General features: G+C 34.9%; 1 protein-coding gene across 1 annotated transcript; it reads right to left on the bottom strand.

The window, feature by feature from the left end:
* Nucleotides 1–7,482: 7,482 nt before the first annotated feature.
* LOC127521433 (solute carrier family 46 member 3) lies at nucleotides 7,483–14,952 on the bottom strand. Its single transcript, XM_051910686.1, has 6 exons — nucleotides 14,715–14,952; nucleotides 14,401–14,606; nucleotides 12,075–12,939; nucleotides 10,065–10,148; nucleotides 9,647–9,803; nucleotides 7,483–9,009 (listed from the first exon to the last, which is right to left on the bottom strand). Exons 2-6 carry the CDS (start codon nucleotides 14,587–14,589, stop codon nucleotides 8,913–8,915), a joined length of 1,392 nt encoding a protein of 463 aa, XP_051766646.1. The 5' UTR covers nucleotides 14,590–14,606; nucleotides 14,715–14,952; the 3' UTR covers nucleotides 7,483–8,912.
* Nucleotides 14,953–16,782: the final 1,830 nt, after the last annotated feature.

Raw genomic sequence — 16,782 nt, forward strand, 5'->3', positions numbered from 1 at the left:
TTTTTGGCAGCAAAAGGTGGACCAACACAATATTAGGAAGGTGGTCATAATGTTATGCCTGATCGGTGTACATTTACATTTTATCCTGTCTGTCCTGTCTTAAAGTCACACCACACTAACCTTATGTGACTATATATGTATGTATATATATATATATATATATATATATTCAAGTACACATTTGCAAGGGAAAATGCAGAAGCTTTTAAACCTCACACATGACCTAAGAATTGTACTGCAGCCTGACCTGAGGTCCACATGAGACTCACTCCTCCTGGGGCAGAGCGGCAGAGGTGGGCTGGCCTTGAGATGCCTCAGAGCGGGTTTGAGTGGAAGAGAAAGACGGGCCTATGGTGACCGGGCCTGTGGTTTGAAACGCAGCGTGCTGATCTATATTTGAGTTTGAAAATAAATAGCCTGTCAATTTGTAACACCAATGTGGTTAGAGAGGAGATGGGAGACAGAAGCAAGGAACAGGACCCTCCACATATCCTGGCACTGTGATATGGTGCTGGTTTTCAGGGTGAGCTTATTGCTGGCATCGAAACATGAGCTGCATAAATAAAATCTGGACAAAATGGTTAGGTTAAGGGATAGTTCACCCAAAAATGGAAGTTCTCTCATTATTTACACTTTACCGTCATGTTATTCCAAACCGGTTGGACTTTCTTTCTTCCATGAACACAAAAGGAGAAATGTTGGAGAATATATACAAGGTCGGTAAGATTTTTTAATGTTTTTGAAAGAAGTCTCATGCTCACCAATGCTGCATTTATTTGACCAAAAATACAGTAAAACAATAATATTTTGAAATATTATTACAATTTAAAATAAATTTATGTTTTCTGTTTTAATGTATTTTAAAATGTATTTTTTTCTGTGATGACAAAGCTGAATTTTCAGCATCATTACTGCAGTCAGAGTCACATGATCCTTCAGAAATCATTCTAATATGCTGATTTGCTGCTCAATAAACATTTATTATTGTTATCAATGTTGAAACCTATTGTGTTGCTTAATATTTTTGTGGAAACTATGGTACATTGAAAAGAATGTTCAAAAGAACAGTGTTGATTTGAAACAAAAATCTTGTGTAGCATTATAAAAGTCTTTACTGTCACTTTTGATCTTTTGAACTTAATGCATCCTTGCTGAATAAAAATATTAACTTCTTTTACTGACCCCAAACTTTTGAACGGTAGTATATAAGCACACTGTGTTTAACTTATATAATATGAAATTACAGTATCTTGCCATTAAAGAAAGAGAAATTGTTAGCTATATGCAACAGATGTAACAGATGTATACTGAGGACACACAATTATTAGACAGACGTAGTATCCGTCTCTGTCTTTGCAGTGATATAGTGAGTTCAGTGTCACTGCCTACAGTAAGTGAAGCTCACCCTCCCACAGAGCAAAGCTGCAGGGCATTGAAACATTGTAATTATGGGTGAGGCACAAAGCGTTCACCCACTGCTAGAGCGTCAGCAAAATACAAACAAGCCTGTAAGAAATTACATGGGGAGAGCAAAGAGTACATAGCTATACAGGAGAACAAAAGCACAAAGTTTTGACCTTCCAATTAAAGGGAAACAAAGGGAAAAAGGACTGAGAAAGAAATGATGCAAAAGCAATGGCAACAATGACAATGGCAAAATGTAATTCATTTATATATATATATATATATATATATATTAGTGCCGTCAAATGATTAATCACGATTAATCGCATCCAAAATAAAAGTTTGTGTTTACATAATATACTGCCCAGCCAAAAAAAAAGTCGCTGTTTGGATTTTAATAGGCAAATACTTAAGAGTCTATGGATGGATCATTATTACAGTGATTACTATTTTTCTAGCATGTTATATGTTTGGCAACGGTTCTTTTAACCCTTAAAGATGGAGTATGTAGCTTTTCATTTCTTAAACAACCATGTATTAAGATGTATAATGGCCATATTCCAGGATGACAATGTCAAGAGTCATTAGGCTCAAATTGTGAAAGAATTGTTGGGAGGGAGCATGAAGAATCATTTTCACACATTATTTGGCACTGACCTTAACCTCATTGTAAGTTTTTGGGATGTGCTGGAGGAGACTTTACAGAGTGCTCACCTCTTGCATTGTCAGTACAAGATCTTGACCAAAAAATGATGCACCTCTCGATGAAAATAAATGTTGTGATGTTATTTCCATCAAGAGGTGCATCAATTTTTGGTCAAGATCTTGTATTGACAGTGAGCACTCTGTAAAGTCTCCTCCAGCACATCCTAAAGACTTTCAATGAATTTAAGGTCTGGACTCAGAGGTGCCAATTCATGTGTGAAAATGATTCTTCATGCTCTCTGAACCATTCTTTCACAATTTTAACCCTGGTGAATCTTGACATTGTCATCTTGGAATATGGCCATGATGTGTCTTCCTACATGGTTGTTTAAGAAATGAAAAGCTACACAAAAGAACCATTGCCAAACATATAACATGCTAGAAACATAATAATCACTGTAATAATGATCCATTCATAGATTCTTAAGTATTTGCCTATTAAAATCCAAACAGTGACTTTTTTTTTGGCCGAGCAGTGTATATGTGTGTGTACTGTGTATATCATATATATATATATATATATATATATATATATATATATATTATAATTTTTTTAGATTTTATATATAAAATATTTATATATACACTGTCAGTGCTAATTTGCTGTAGTCTCTGAATAATTTAAACATTTACAACACAATAACAATAATAATATTTACATTAAAAATGTCCATTTTAACAGACATTTAATATACGACTATAACACAGTATCCAAAATTCATTCTACTGGCTATCATTCAAACCAGAGTGGTTTTAAATGCATTCTTCTCATATCAGCCTCTGATAGCAAGGGAGATTTTCACCATGAATTGCGCTGGCAGGCTCTCAGTGACCAGAGACACTCTCCATAGCTGTTCTGGTTCTGATCTAGGTGTTGTGGATGAAACCAGCCAATGGCAAGATTTAAATCACAATAGTAAAATACTGCAAACACGCTACAGCAGTTATCTAGTCATTACTCATAATATGAATTTACACTTAATCCACTGGCCAGCTGAGCATGTGAAGTGTCCAAGACAGATGTGGCTGCCAGAATCCAACAGCTCCACAGACTATTAGCTCCACACACACACCACTCGAGAATATCAGTCTATCTTCTTTGGGTTTACTCAGCGCTTCTGGACTTTTTCTTCTGAGCCTGAGAGCCTGAGTTGTTTATTAGTTATTTATTTTTTCTATGTTAAAATTCTATATTCCCTCTTGCATAAGGTACAGTAGTGCATTGCTGGCAGTGTTGGGGAAAGTTACTTTTTAAAAAAGTAATGCATTACAATATTGCATTATACTCACTAAAAAAAGTCACTAATTGTGTTACTTAGTTACTTTTTATGAAAAGTAATGCATTAGTTTTTGCGTTACTTTTTCTTATCTGGGCTGGGCTTGCTTGTTTGTTTTTTAATAACAAAAAAAAGTTATATTTTTGGCAAATGTTAAGGCCCTTTCACACCAAAAGTGAAATAAAAAGCCCCAGGCTGAAGTGAATGCATATTTACACCTGAACAGTAGAGGGCGCAGCTCAAACAAACCATTTAAGCCATTCTGGACTAAAGAAGAATAGGATACAGGAGAAGGAAGTTCAACACTCTTATTTCTAAATCTAATCTAAAGTCATTTTTGCTTATTTGTATGGTTGAATTAGATCATTGAAGGTCAGCAGCAAAGACATTAAGTAATAAAGTGAGATTAAATACATAAAGTATATTTGTGTAATTTAATATAGTTAATTATTACAGGTTTGTGTAAAATTCTGAAATTGCATTTCATTGTTTATATTAATTTTGAGTAATACTGAATATTTTCGTGCAAGTGAGATAAGTAAATGCATGCTCAAATTTAGTCTAGAACTACAATAATAGAGTACCTCAGGGATGACGTGTTTTTGTAGGCCAACCCGGAAGTTAGTGGCGCACGTGTTCCCTCGATCGAAAGCCTATGCATTTTTCCCATAGACTTTTGGAAAATCGCAAAAAATAAGCTCTGTGTTTAACAAAGGGTTATGACGCTTACATGTTTTGTCTATCAAGATAATCTTTACAAGTTAACACAACATTTATACATTTTGAAGCCTAAATAAAGTCGTCAGATATAAAAAGCTAACAGTAGGCTATAAACGGACTACAGCACACCATGGTCGCGGATCAACGTCACCACCACCAAGCTTCCTCACACTTTATTTAAAAAACAACTTTATTTAAAAACATGTTCGCTGATTATGATCTGCACTGTGTATGAATACTTATCCACTTTTTCATGAGAAATGCTGTCCAAATGTCATGTTTGTCATGATGACGTCTAAAGTCCCCGCCAAAGGAAGTAGTCCCTTTTAGCAATTTGTTAGCAACCGCCGTTTTTAAGACACAATAAAGGTTTAAAAAAATCACAAGCGGGTTATAACTGGTGTGTTTTATGTCATAGATCAAAACATGAAAATATTTATAGGCTTTGTTAACCACAGACCTTATTTCAGGCGACTTAGCAAAAACCCATTCAAAAAACCCATTGACTTCGGGGCGATGGAACCGGAAGTCCTAAAATGCTAACTCGCTTCCGGGTTTTGCCTACAAAAACACGTCATCCTTGAGGTACTCTATCATCATGCGCACACAACACCTCTGCACTTTATTTCTTTTAACATGGGGACAGGAGAGCTGTCAGCCAATAAATGTGAAAAAGCAACTTGCGTTACTTATTTGAAAAAGTAACTTAGATATTTTGTTGTAAATTGAAAAAGTACTGCGTTACTTTACTAGTTACTTGAAAAAGTAATCTTATTACATAACTCAAGTTTCTTGTAATGCGTTACCCCCAACACTGGTTGCTGGTTTTAAAGGTAGGTTTAAGGTTTGGCATAAGTTTGGAGCTTAGTAAAACCTCACAATATCACACCCATCAAAATGTGCTACCTACTTTTTTAACAAATTTCACTCTGCCCTGACAGCTTCTTTTGTGCCCCACAGTGAGGTAAAGGCATTTTGACAATGGCCTAGTGTCAAGAAGAGCAGCAAAGAAGCCACTTCTCTCCACGAAAAACATCAAGGACAGACTGAAATTCTGCAGGAAGTGTAAGGACTGGACAGCAGAAGACTGGTGCAATGTTATTTTCTCTGGTAAAGCCCCCTTACAACCGTTTGAGACATCTGGAAAATCGTGAGAAGAAAAGGTGAACACTACCATGAGTCCTGTGTCATGCCAACAGTAAAGCATCCTGAGACCATCCATATGTGTGGATGCTTTTCACCAAAGGTAATGGGCTCTCTCACAATTATGCACAAAAACACTGCCATGAATAAAGAATGATATCAAAACATCCTGCAAGAGCAACTTCTCCCAACGATCCAGGAGCAATTTGATGATGATCTATGCATTTTCCAGCATGATGGAGCACCGTGTCACAAGGCAAGAGTGATAATGAAATGGCTTGGAGATCATTACACTGAAATATTGGATCTGTGGCCAGGCAACTCCCCGGATCATAATCTCATAGAGAACCTGTGGTCAATTCTCAAAAGGCCAGTGGACAAGCAGAAGCCCACAAATTGTGATCAACTCCGAGCACTTTAGGGCAAGAACAGATAGCCATCAGTCAGGATTTGGCCCAGAAGCTGATATCCAGCATGCCAGAGCGAATGAAGAAGGGTCAACACCGTAAATCATCACTCTTTGCATATATTGAATGTTTTTTTGCCAATAAAACTTATGAAATGCTTATTGTTTTTCAGTATAGAAACATGAAAAAAATAATATACAAATACTGAAGCAATAACCTTTGTAAAACACAATGTTTTTGGGGGGGGGATGACTGTAGTATGATTGTAATCTGGACATACTACATCCGCCATGTTGTCACTGTCATGCATAACCACACTGTTTTAGTGACAATTAATTTCTATTGTATGGACAACAGATCCAAAGACATTTCTTAAAATATATTCTTTTATGTTCCACAGAAAGAAAGTCATACAGTTTTGGAATAACACAAGGTTGAGTGTGAGAGTGATGGCAGAATTTTAATTTTTGGGTGAACTGTCTCTTTAAGTTTATGTTGCAGTGCTTGCAAACGATGTTCACATTACCTTATGTGACACGAGCATGTGCCTCTAACCCCTGTTGTGGGGCGTGGGTCTGCAGAAACATCTGTGTCCAACAAGCCCCAGATGCGTCCGTTAAGAGAAGGGTCCAAATGTTTGTCATGAGCGTGGATGCTTTTCATCCCTGGGTGGCGTGTGGGTGCGAGTGTTATCTGGCTTAGCCAACCACAAGAAGTTCAGGGGGTTGTGAATCATGTGTGTGTGCATCTGAATAAAGATGAAATAAAACAAAACGTGTCTGTACGTATGGTGGGAGTGCATAGAAAGGGGAGAAAGCAAAATGAGAAATACATAGATTAAAAGAGAGAGAAATGAGAGAGGGAGATAAACAGAGGGTGTGGGGGAGACGGCAGTCTGTGGTAAGGTAGATCATGTGGAGTCAGCGGTTGGAGCCTCAGTTTGGAAACCAGAGAAGCCCACCGCCCCTCCACTTCAGATTTATCATACTTTCACTCGGCAGACACTCTGACTGCACAATTACGAAGAGCTGCAGATCTCTGACCTCTCATCACGTCAAAAATCAGGGGGGCTTGGAAAGCAAATCCACAGGGAGGTGTGACAGGAGAGACGTCAGTGGATTTCTGCATTTATACACAGGATCACACTATTTTTTATTTGAAATGGTTGTGTTTTTTGATCACCACAGATTTGGGCACTTCAAATTTCCATTGTGTATTCACACTGTTTATTTTTCTAAGAAAAAATGTATTGCATCACATATTCCATTGTTACTTTTCGCTTTGAAAGCGAATTGTTTTTTAATCTTTAAAAAATGTTTTAGTCAACAAAAAATCATATGGCATGATATATAAAAGTATATCATGTATATAAAAGTCTCACCATCCTCACTTCCATTGGGAAAATGTTTAAAAAAATTACTTAAAATGACCAATCAATAAACACTGAAAATTTGCTAAGACATACCGATACTGTCGGCCGTATTTATATGTATCTATACTGCCACCTTCAGGCCACAATGATAAAGCGCACAGACAATGTAAAATAATCTTTGAATTTATTATTGAATTTACTTTTCCAGTTCGTGATTTCAGGATAATGTTTAATGATTTTAATGATTTTTTCTAGTCAATTTATATTTATTCATTTGGCAAACACTAAATTAGCAATTGAATTGATCATAACAAATGATAATAATAATAATAATTTCTATGACCTGATCATTTTCAGGTCTGGAAAGCAGAATTACTACAGTATGTTTCTAATAACACATCAGTGGGGTTGTAAAAGCCTGTAAAATTCAAAATCTAACTCAAAGCAGCAGCCATTTATGATTTATAATAATTTTATTTCATAATAATAAAAAACTTTTCCAAACTTGAGCATGTTTGTGTAAATAAATGAGGTGAACTGGTTTGTTTCAGTAGTTCTGTATGTTTTCCTATTGAGCATGTGCTGAGCAATGTAGTTTCTGTGTATAGGAGCACAAGTATGGAGCAAATACGCACAAAAATCAACTGAATGGTCTACCCAGTCCTTCAAAAATCAATTAGTTTGTTTTTGTGGAGAATAGAATGTTTATCACAACAAAACAAATTAACCACTGCACCACACAGGACAGGCAGGTGAATAAAAGGTGAATAGCAGGTCAGAGCTTATTGACTGAATTGCTCATGACTCAGGCCTGTGCAAATATGAGACCAGTATGAGACTAATGAAAACCTCCCACACTTAGAAAAGTATAACTTAAAAATTTTTTTTTAAAAAAGCATCCTAAATTTTATGCCTTATAAAATGTATAAATCTATTGCTCTAAACAGAACAAGAACGTATTGCACATCAGTCCAAACTTTAGATAATTACTGTACTTGTAAGACAGCAATGTACTGATATTTCTCAAACATTAAATCTATAAGTATTAAACTTTTGCAATTAATTCATTACATACAATTAATGTATTGAGTTTAAAGTCACCCTGTAGTCAACAATTTTATCCCTTAAAACTCATCTTTGATCACCAAAATTATATATTTAAATGTTTTTTTTTTCCCGTGGGGAAAAAAAAAAAAAAATCTTCAAGCCTTAAAATAGCTTGAATGTAACTCTACACCCTTCATTTAATATACACGGAACAATGAATATGCAAATTAGCCCCGCCTCCACTCACTCACATCTCAGAGATGAACTCGCTCAACTTACTGAGGTAAACGCTGCACAATGGTATCGCTCTTTGCATACTAAATTGGATTGGTCTTCATTCTTACATCTATTTGCATACTGATTTGTGATTGGTTTTGTCTGCATTGCATACATTTAAACAATTATAGAAGCCTTTCACAGTAACTATGTATTGATTCCTGTTTGCAGATGACATAAAACCAAAGCCTTAAACATAAAATGACCTTAAACTTTAATCCTATTTTGTTGCAGCCTTGCAAGCTACTTGCAAATCTAGTTTTGCTGAAATTATTATATTATTATTATTATAAAATATATTTCCCTTTAGAAATATAAAGTTATGTTCCCTTCTATTGTGGTCCTCCTTAAAACCACCATTAGCATATACTGCATTTCAGCCAAAACATATTTCATGGCAGTGACTGAAATACTAATAATAGGCTTTTGGCTTGAACAGTGCCCACATGTGCTCAGTTGTATCCAGTTCGTTATTTATCACCCTGTGTCAGTATGAGGAAAGTAAAGAAGCACACAGAGGAATCGAGGTGAATGACTGAGATATTTGAACTCCCTTTGATTTTAAACTACAGGTGGGTCTTGTGAAGCTTCAGTCCCATCTTCTGATAAGAGTGCTTGAGTGTCATTAGGATCCAATGGATGGAAACACCTAAGGATTCTGGAGTGAGACACAGAGTCAGAATGAATCAGCATTGTTAACTACATACCCTCATGTAGCCTATAACAAATACAAGCAGCAGATACAAAATGGGAAAGAGGAAATGTAAGACTTAGTTGGCATTTAAGAATGAGGAACTATAGCTTTTGTTCACAGAAGTACAGAACCACGTTAGTTAAAAGTTAAGAATAACATATTGAATAACATATCATATGAAACAAAACTGTGCATAATTTAAATCATGCTTATAAATAAAAGACTTTACATTGCATTGATGAGTCATATTGCAAAAAAAGTAGGAATGAACAGTTTAGCGGTACCAATTTTTAATTTATTGGTTTCGGCTGATATTGGATATTTAATTGTTCATGCTAATTTCCCATATTCCCATACGTTTCAATTACCTTTACCGCAATCTAACACTCGCTTAAAGAAATACATTTTATTCCTTTTCATGAAGCATCTCTAAAATGCATTTTTTTGATAATAATAATAATATGTATTAAAAACATGCTTTTCTCATGCCCAAAGCACTATATAGGCAGCACTCATTTTAAAGTGATGGTTTAAATGCATGGTTTAGACATTTTAGCATTCTAAAGATCAGTAACTGATTATGTTTCAGTGTAGCTCTTACCCCAGTAGACTTATGGGAATGAGACAGAGTCCAGCACCCAATAGGAATACAAAGCCAGGACACCATGCCACAGTGTCTGCATAGATTCTGCTAAAAACTGCAGAGGACACGTTACTGCTCAGGTTTTCCATAAAAGCCACACAGGCAAAGAGCGCTCCTGAGAAAACATGGAGGGTAAACAAGGAAAAGTCTGATGTGATTGTCTTTTTCAAAGTAAGAATGTATACAGGGTAAAAGTCCAAACAAAACTACTTTTAATTTACGTTTAACATAAGAACTCTTAATTTAACACCACTTTGAATAAATGCCTTTATGCCGCATAGTCACGGTCTCTTGAGCAGCGAAGAGCTCTTATGACTAACATCTAGCTGAATAAGGAGTTTTGCTTTGGAACAGTGATTTTCAGAGAGCAACTCACCCTGTTCAGACTTTGAGACGACCTTTGACATCATCGAACGCAGAACGGGGAACGGCATGATGGCGAACATAGCAGGAATCCTTACTGTAAGCAAACAGATCAATACTCGTGTTAACTAAACAAACAAGCCCTCCAAAATAACAGACATTTCCACCTATTTTAGATGGCTTTAAATTTACAGCTCACATTGACTTTTACATCATATTGGACTAATATATATTGCTAATTTACACAAAAAAAGAGGGGGGGGGGGTCTAACTTATAGAAAAGTTTAGTGATAATATTTAATGAAATTTATTAACACTTTAGTACAGTTACCAGTATAATTGTGTTAAGACAGTTATCAAAGAAGTTAATTGAGCAAATTTATATTACTGTACATATAATAAGTGCATAAAGATGTGATAAGATATGCGAGGTTGCTGTAACCCAGGAACAGCTGCTGTTTGCTCTTAATTACTTTTATAAAACCTCACTATAATATCACACATGCATATATACACTTTTATATTAAGAGCAAAACTGAGCTGTGAGATAGGACACACATATAAAATAATTTATTTGACTGTGGCATCTTATAAAAAATGTAATTCTGTGATTGATTCATTGTTGAAGGTTTACTCATTCTCTTTTTTCCTTCAATGGCTCTAAATGCTGTTTTATTGTTAACCTTTGAAGAAAAATGCAAGGCTCTAAAAAAAAAAAAAAGAAAAAAAAAAGGGATGGACCAATATTAAAATTCTGTACAATAAATTATCATCATGTTTAGGCTGATAAATAAAATATCAAAATTAATTGTCTAAATTATTAAAATGTATTGATTAAAATTAAAATATTTAATTATTAAAATTTATTTGTCTAAATTAAACGGACTATTAACGAAAGTCAATTGTTTTAAATGCTATTAGGCCAATAAGGCATTCTTGTTAGCGTGACCACCTCCCATGCCAGAGACACCGGTTCGAATCCCGCTTGGAGCGGGTCGAGTAGGACCAGTTTTAGACAGTTATCAAAGTAGTTAATTGAGCAAACTTATATTACTGTACATATAATAAGTGAATAAAAATGTGATAAGATATGCGAGGTTGCTGTAACCCAGGAACAGCTGCTGTTTGCTCTTAATTACTTTTATAAAACCTCACTATAATATCACACATGCTTATATACACTTTTATATTAAGAGCAAAACTGAGCTGTGAGATAGGACACACATATAAAATAATTTGACTGTGGCGTCTTATAAAAAATGTAATTCTGTGATTGATTCAATATTGAAGGTTTACTCATTCTCTTTTTTCCTTCAATGGCTCTAAATGCTGTTTTATCGTCGAGTAGGACCGGTTTTATATTATATATATATATATATAAAACGTAGCATTAAATTTACTTCAAGCAAGTCATTTAGTGTCCACAGCATATTAGTTCACTAGAGAAATGCACTCTAGAGTGGAGCATTTCACTAAATATATGCACAGTATTAGCTTATATATTCATTATATTTACTTTACTTGTTAGTAATGTCTTAATTATTTAATATATTTAAATAAATTTGTCATGAAAACAAGTTATGACAGTAACTGTAAATGATTATATTTGAATTCGAGTAAAAAAAAAAATAATTTAAAAATCCTATTAGAATTAGATATAGAAGTTAATGCAGAACCTGCCTTATGTGCAGTTTACATGTTTTTTTGAGTGTTGATTATTATATCTAAAAAAAATTTTTTGCAACTGAATTTAATAGTTTGGGCTATGTTGTTAATTGTAACTTTTAATATTATAGTAATGTGCAAGAAAGGGCTCCCTATATAGTTTACAGAATAAGCTAAGATTTTTTTTATCCCCAAGAAAATGTTAATTATAATTGAATTTATTTAAAAAGAGAGACAAAATTTGTTCAACTACTGTCAAAATCGAATGCTGACAAATCAATTAACCTAACATAAAAGTTTGTAAATATATATGTGTGTGTGATATCCCAAAAAGATTTGTGTAAACGTGCATGCTCACCGAGGAACATCATAAGCGTAGTCTTTGTGAAAGCCGTCATCAACATGCTTATAACGATCGACAGCATCCCGATGAAGACGATGGCTATGTTAGTCAGACAGAGGGAGAACAAATACAGACCAACAAAACTAGTGATGAAAATGGAGGTGCTGACCGCAGAGCCATAGCCAATGAGGATTTCGCTCCAGCACAGCGGCTTATTGAGTTCATAAAGTGTGAATATGGACAGACCCCCAGTATTGACAAAAGATAAGGAGGAAAATATGACAATCAACAACAAAAGAACCCATTTTTTTCCTCTACTTCCTCCTGCAAACAAGTTGTAGATACTACATGCTAGTTTCTGCAGGGCCCGGCAACAAGCCACAGTCTCTGACTTGTCAATCACCCTGGTTTCTTCCAGAATGAAGATAGCGTATAGCAAGTTAACCACCTGAAATAAGGCTGACGTAAAGAAAGGCCAGTTAAAACCGGACGCATGCAGGAAGTACCCTGTGGAGATTGACGCCACACCCGCCAACAAACCAATCATCATGTCCACCACAGCCATGCGAAGGGTTTTCTGCTTGTCGTCCACGCATAAATCGGCCACGTAGGAGAAGCAGCCACCTAGCATGGTGCCGATACCACCAAAGAGAGCACTTACAAAAGAGGCGGCAATGAGGAGATAGAGGTTAAGTTCGAAGAAGGAGACCGCCAGGAATGAGAGCGTGTAGATCAGAGACCCAGTGAGGGGCATAATGATGGTGATCTTTCGCCCGCGCTGATCACTGTAGGCCACCAGGAGGAGGGTCACTATGAGACTGGGGATCATGGAAGACAAATCACTGTACATGGAGAACAGAGAAGCTGCTTTCTGCACCTCCTGAAAAAAAAAAAAGAGCAAAATAAATAAAACAGAAGTGCATACAAAACTCTGTTGCTGCATATGTAGCCTATCTTATGATGGCTAATGTAATTTCTGGTCCAAATAAGAACAGCTATTAAAAAAAGAAAAAAAGAAAGAGGAAATGAAACACATGTGTGCGCTTAAGTATCACTGACCAAAACTATACTACAACAGACTGTTCTCTAAAACAACAACAGGTGTAACTCACACTATATTTAAGGGATATACTAAAATAAACCCTGACAGGGTGATCAAGATCTTTTTATTTTGCAATATTGGACACAAAATATTGATTTGATGGGTTTCCTGGACGTTTTCCAGTCTGTTAAACAGTGTTGCCATGGACAACAGAAATATTTGACTGAGAATATATAAATAGAAATATTTGACTGAGTTCAGCAATGAACCAATCAGAATGAAGTATTCCATGGCAGAGAGCACAATTAAATGCACAGGTTTAAAAAAGATAATGAACTTAAATTAATTATTTTTTTTTTTTTTTTCTAATTTTATTTTTGGTCCCCAGCCACATTTAAAAACGTATGAACGTCATAGGATACCAATGGATACAACAATAACAATTGGATAATACCAAATCAAAAGGCATTTATTTAAAAGAAAGACGGCATACTTTTCAAGATAAACATTTCATAAAAATAAATTTGCTATAGTTTTTTTTTTTTTTTCCAGATCCTCCTAAAAAACATCAACATAGTCTGACAAAGCAAGTGCTGGGTGTAATGCATTACTAAGAAATTAATTACTATCATTTAATTACTTTTTCCTTGAAAAAGTATAGTAAGGGATTACTCTTAATGTTTTTGTAATTTAATTACAGTAACTTTTGATGTAATTACTGTATGACTATAAAACAATTTGACATAAAACAAGTAAATTTAACATGAATTTAACATCTAACGTTAAAATGTATGTTTTTAATGTAACCTTCTCCCTTTAAATACTTTGATGAGTTCAAAAACAATTTATGCAATTTTATGTGATTTATTTGAAAGAATTAAAAGAGCAGTTTTAGGTCTATCCTTATATTGTTCAACTGGTTGAGGTTTATATGGGATTTAGAAACACTGTTGAAGATGTAATTAGTAGTTATAATAAATTACTTTTTATTTTATCTTTGAAAAAATGCCTAAACGGTCACGTGGATATGACAACACTAATTCGGATAAAGCGACGAACTTGTGGTTACACCTGTGTGAACCTGAGGAGAACTGATACATTCGTGATACGTCCACTAAAGATATCTTGATACCAGTTGGTTAAAAGGAAACTGCTACAGAATGTTAGTTATGAGAAATGCTCTAGCAACTCTTCATCTGAAATGTTGCTATATAATGCAAAGAACATTTATAAGCGTGGCTTGAGTATCCAAATATGTATGTGGTTGTGTCAGTATTTCATGTGACATAGGCTACTTACCTCTTGCTGGTTTGTGTGGTTGCTGCTGTTGGTGGCGCATCGGGAGCTGTCGTCGGACACTGGGTAAGATGAGTTTGTGATCTCCAGCCACAGTCTGCGATACACGTACTGCTGAACGAGAGGATAAACCATAAAACTGGCAAACGCGTAAATCGCGACGATCGGCTCGATAAAGTACAGTCTCTTCATAGTGTCGAGAATGTGTGCTGCAAAGACATGAGGAACACAAACAATTATCAGTCCACATGATCAGACTAATTGTAGCCCAACATAATTGGTTAAACTGGTTAACCATCAACCTCCTGAACACTTACATCATGACAGCTCAAATAAAACTGTCAACTGCTGAACACCTTGGACAGCCACCAGTCTACAGTTTACTTACGAACAAAGCAAAAAGATTTAGGACGTATATCTTCATTAAAATAAAAATGCAACAGAAGTTCCTCTCTTCTGCTGAGACTCTTTAGCAAGCGTTGTGGCTGTTATAAAATGCTCTCTGTTTTGTTTATGAAACATGACCGATCGCAATATATTATGACACGCCGGTTTCCTGCCCGTGAGATTCTGATTGGTCAGTTGAATTTAAGGACTCCAAGTCATTGGTTGGTGAAGCTGCCAATCACCCCCAATGGGCGGGTTGAGTCGTCGAAATGCGAGGGGTGTTATAATAGGATTTCGGACCTTTTAAATGTGCATTTTTGTTTTGCACCTTTTGTTATATTATAACTTAAAATGCACTAACAACTGCTGCTGGTGGAACTAACATTGCTTTTAATATAATACTTCCATAATGCTTTTGGAAGGTAATGAATTCACTTATTTATTTTTTACTTTATTTATTTTGCAGGATCTTGAGGTTTTCACAGATTAACATATTTGTTGTGTTATTACAGAACATTTATTGAAACCTCAGCTGTTCGTATGATTCTTGCTCATGCACAAGCAGATGGTTGTGTCCAAGTCCAGATAGTTGTTAAAACAAAATATGAAATTATTATTTACATTATTTTTAATTATCATATTTTTTTCTGGTAGAGAACCACTGCATTATAGACATTTGTATTCCCTTTATGTAAGTGTATTGGTAACATTGAGTAGATGTACGTAATGGGAGGGGTCTACATGACTGAACTGAATAAAACTGGACGTGGAAAAACAAATCCATACTGGTTGCTTTAATTATTTTGGCCTGAAGAGGGCGCCTCACGGCCCATAATGGCCGCTTTTTTGTGTATAGACAAAAATGAGTCACTACCTCTGTTTTTTACTCAAGTTCTTTACTCAACGTAAAAATATACGTTATAACAAGAAATGTATCATTATTGTATTTTTGTTCAACAATTGTATACAAAATATGGATTTTAACCTCTTAACCAGCGCCCCCCTTTTTGAGTATTTATGTGAAAATGCACTATCCAAACTTAAATGCTTATAATTCAAGAATACCTTGGAATATAGACCTAATTTTGAGATTGGTCAAAACAAGATTGGTCTTGTTTTAAAGAAGACGCTCAGCAGATTGTAAAAAATTAAAATATGAAAAAGTTATAAAAGTTTAAATTTACTGTAAATCAAATGTACTTTGTTAAACATTTTATATTTTATGTAAAATATATATTTTACAAAATATTTGCTCATTTAAAATTGATATAAATTCAAAGCCATATGTCTAACCAAGCTGTGTTCAAAATTTGAAGTTGATATCACAAAAATTGAAGTTACTATGATATTTTGTTTAGTCTCTTCCACTCAAGTGCATATTTTTGTATTTCTGCCTGAATTTGACATACCCAAGTTTAAATGTTCACCCTACACGCATACAGTGGAAGAAATGTAAAATGTTGGTGTCATTGTACAGACAACTTCTTAAAATAACACAATCAGCTTGCAATACTTGCAAAATAATGTTGTATGTGTTTAAAAGATTACAATATTTATTAAAAAAATAGGCACTTTTTGTATTTTTATTTTTAAATCCTGTCTTTGAAAATCTGTAATTTAGGTTCTGCTTGCTCTATTGACCAGCTGTTTGTTTTGTTTGATTCCACTAGGTAGCACAATACACCAGAAAAAAAGAATTTTGACTCTGTCATATTGTAAATATAAAATATTCAAATATAACTGCAGGGAGGTAAAATTATTTTTAGCGTCTATGAGTGTCCTTTGCTAAAAAACAGATTTTTCAAACTAGCCTACTTTACCCCCAAAATCCTATTTTTGCTATATAGTTTAGCACTTCTCTTAATAATTTACTGGATTTCTTCATTTTATCTTTGTCTCTGACATTCAGAACAAGTAAAATGAAAAATGGGATAAAAGAGTGAGACCCATATACTTTTATTTTACACCAGTTTTATTTTCCTTTCAGGAGACACAAGA

This window comes from Ctenopharyngodon idella, chromosome 10 (assembly GCF_019924925.1).
Source record: "Ctenopharyngodon idella isolate HZGC_01 chromosome 10, HZGC01, whole genome shotgun sequence".
NCBI lineage: Eukaryota > Metazoa > Chordata > Actinopteri > Cypriniformes > Xenocyprididae > Ctenopharyngodon > Ctenopharyngodon idella.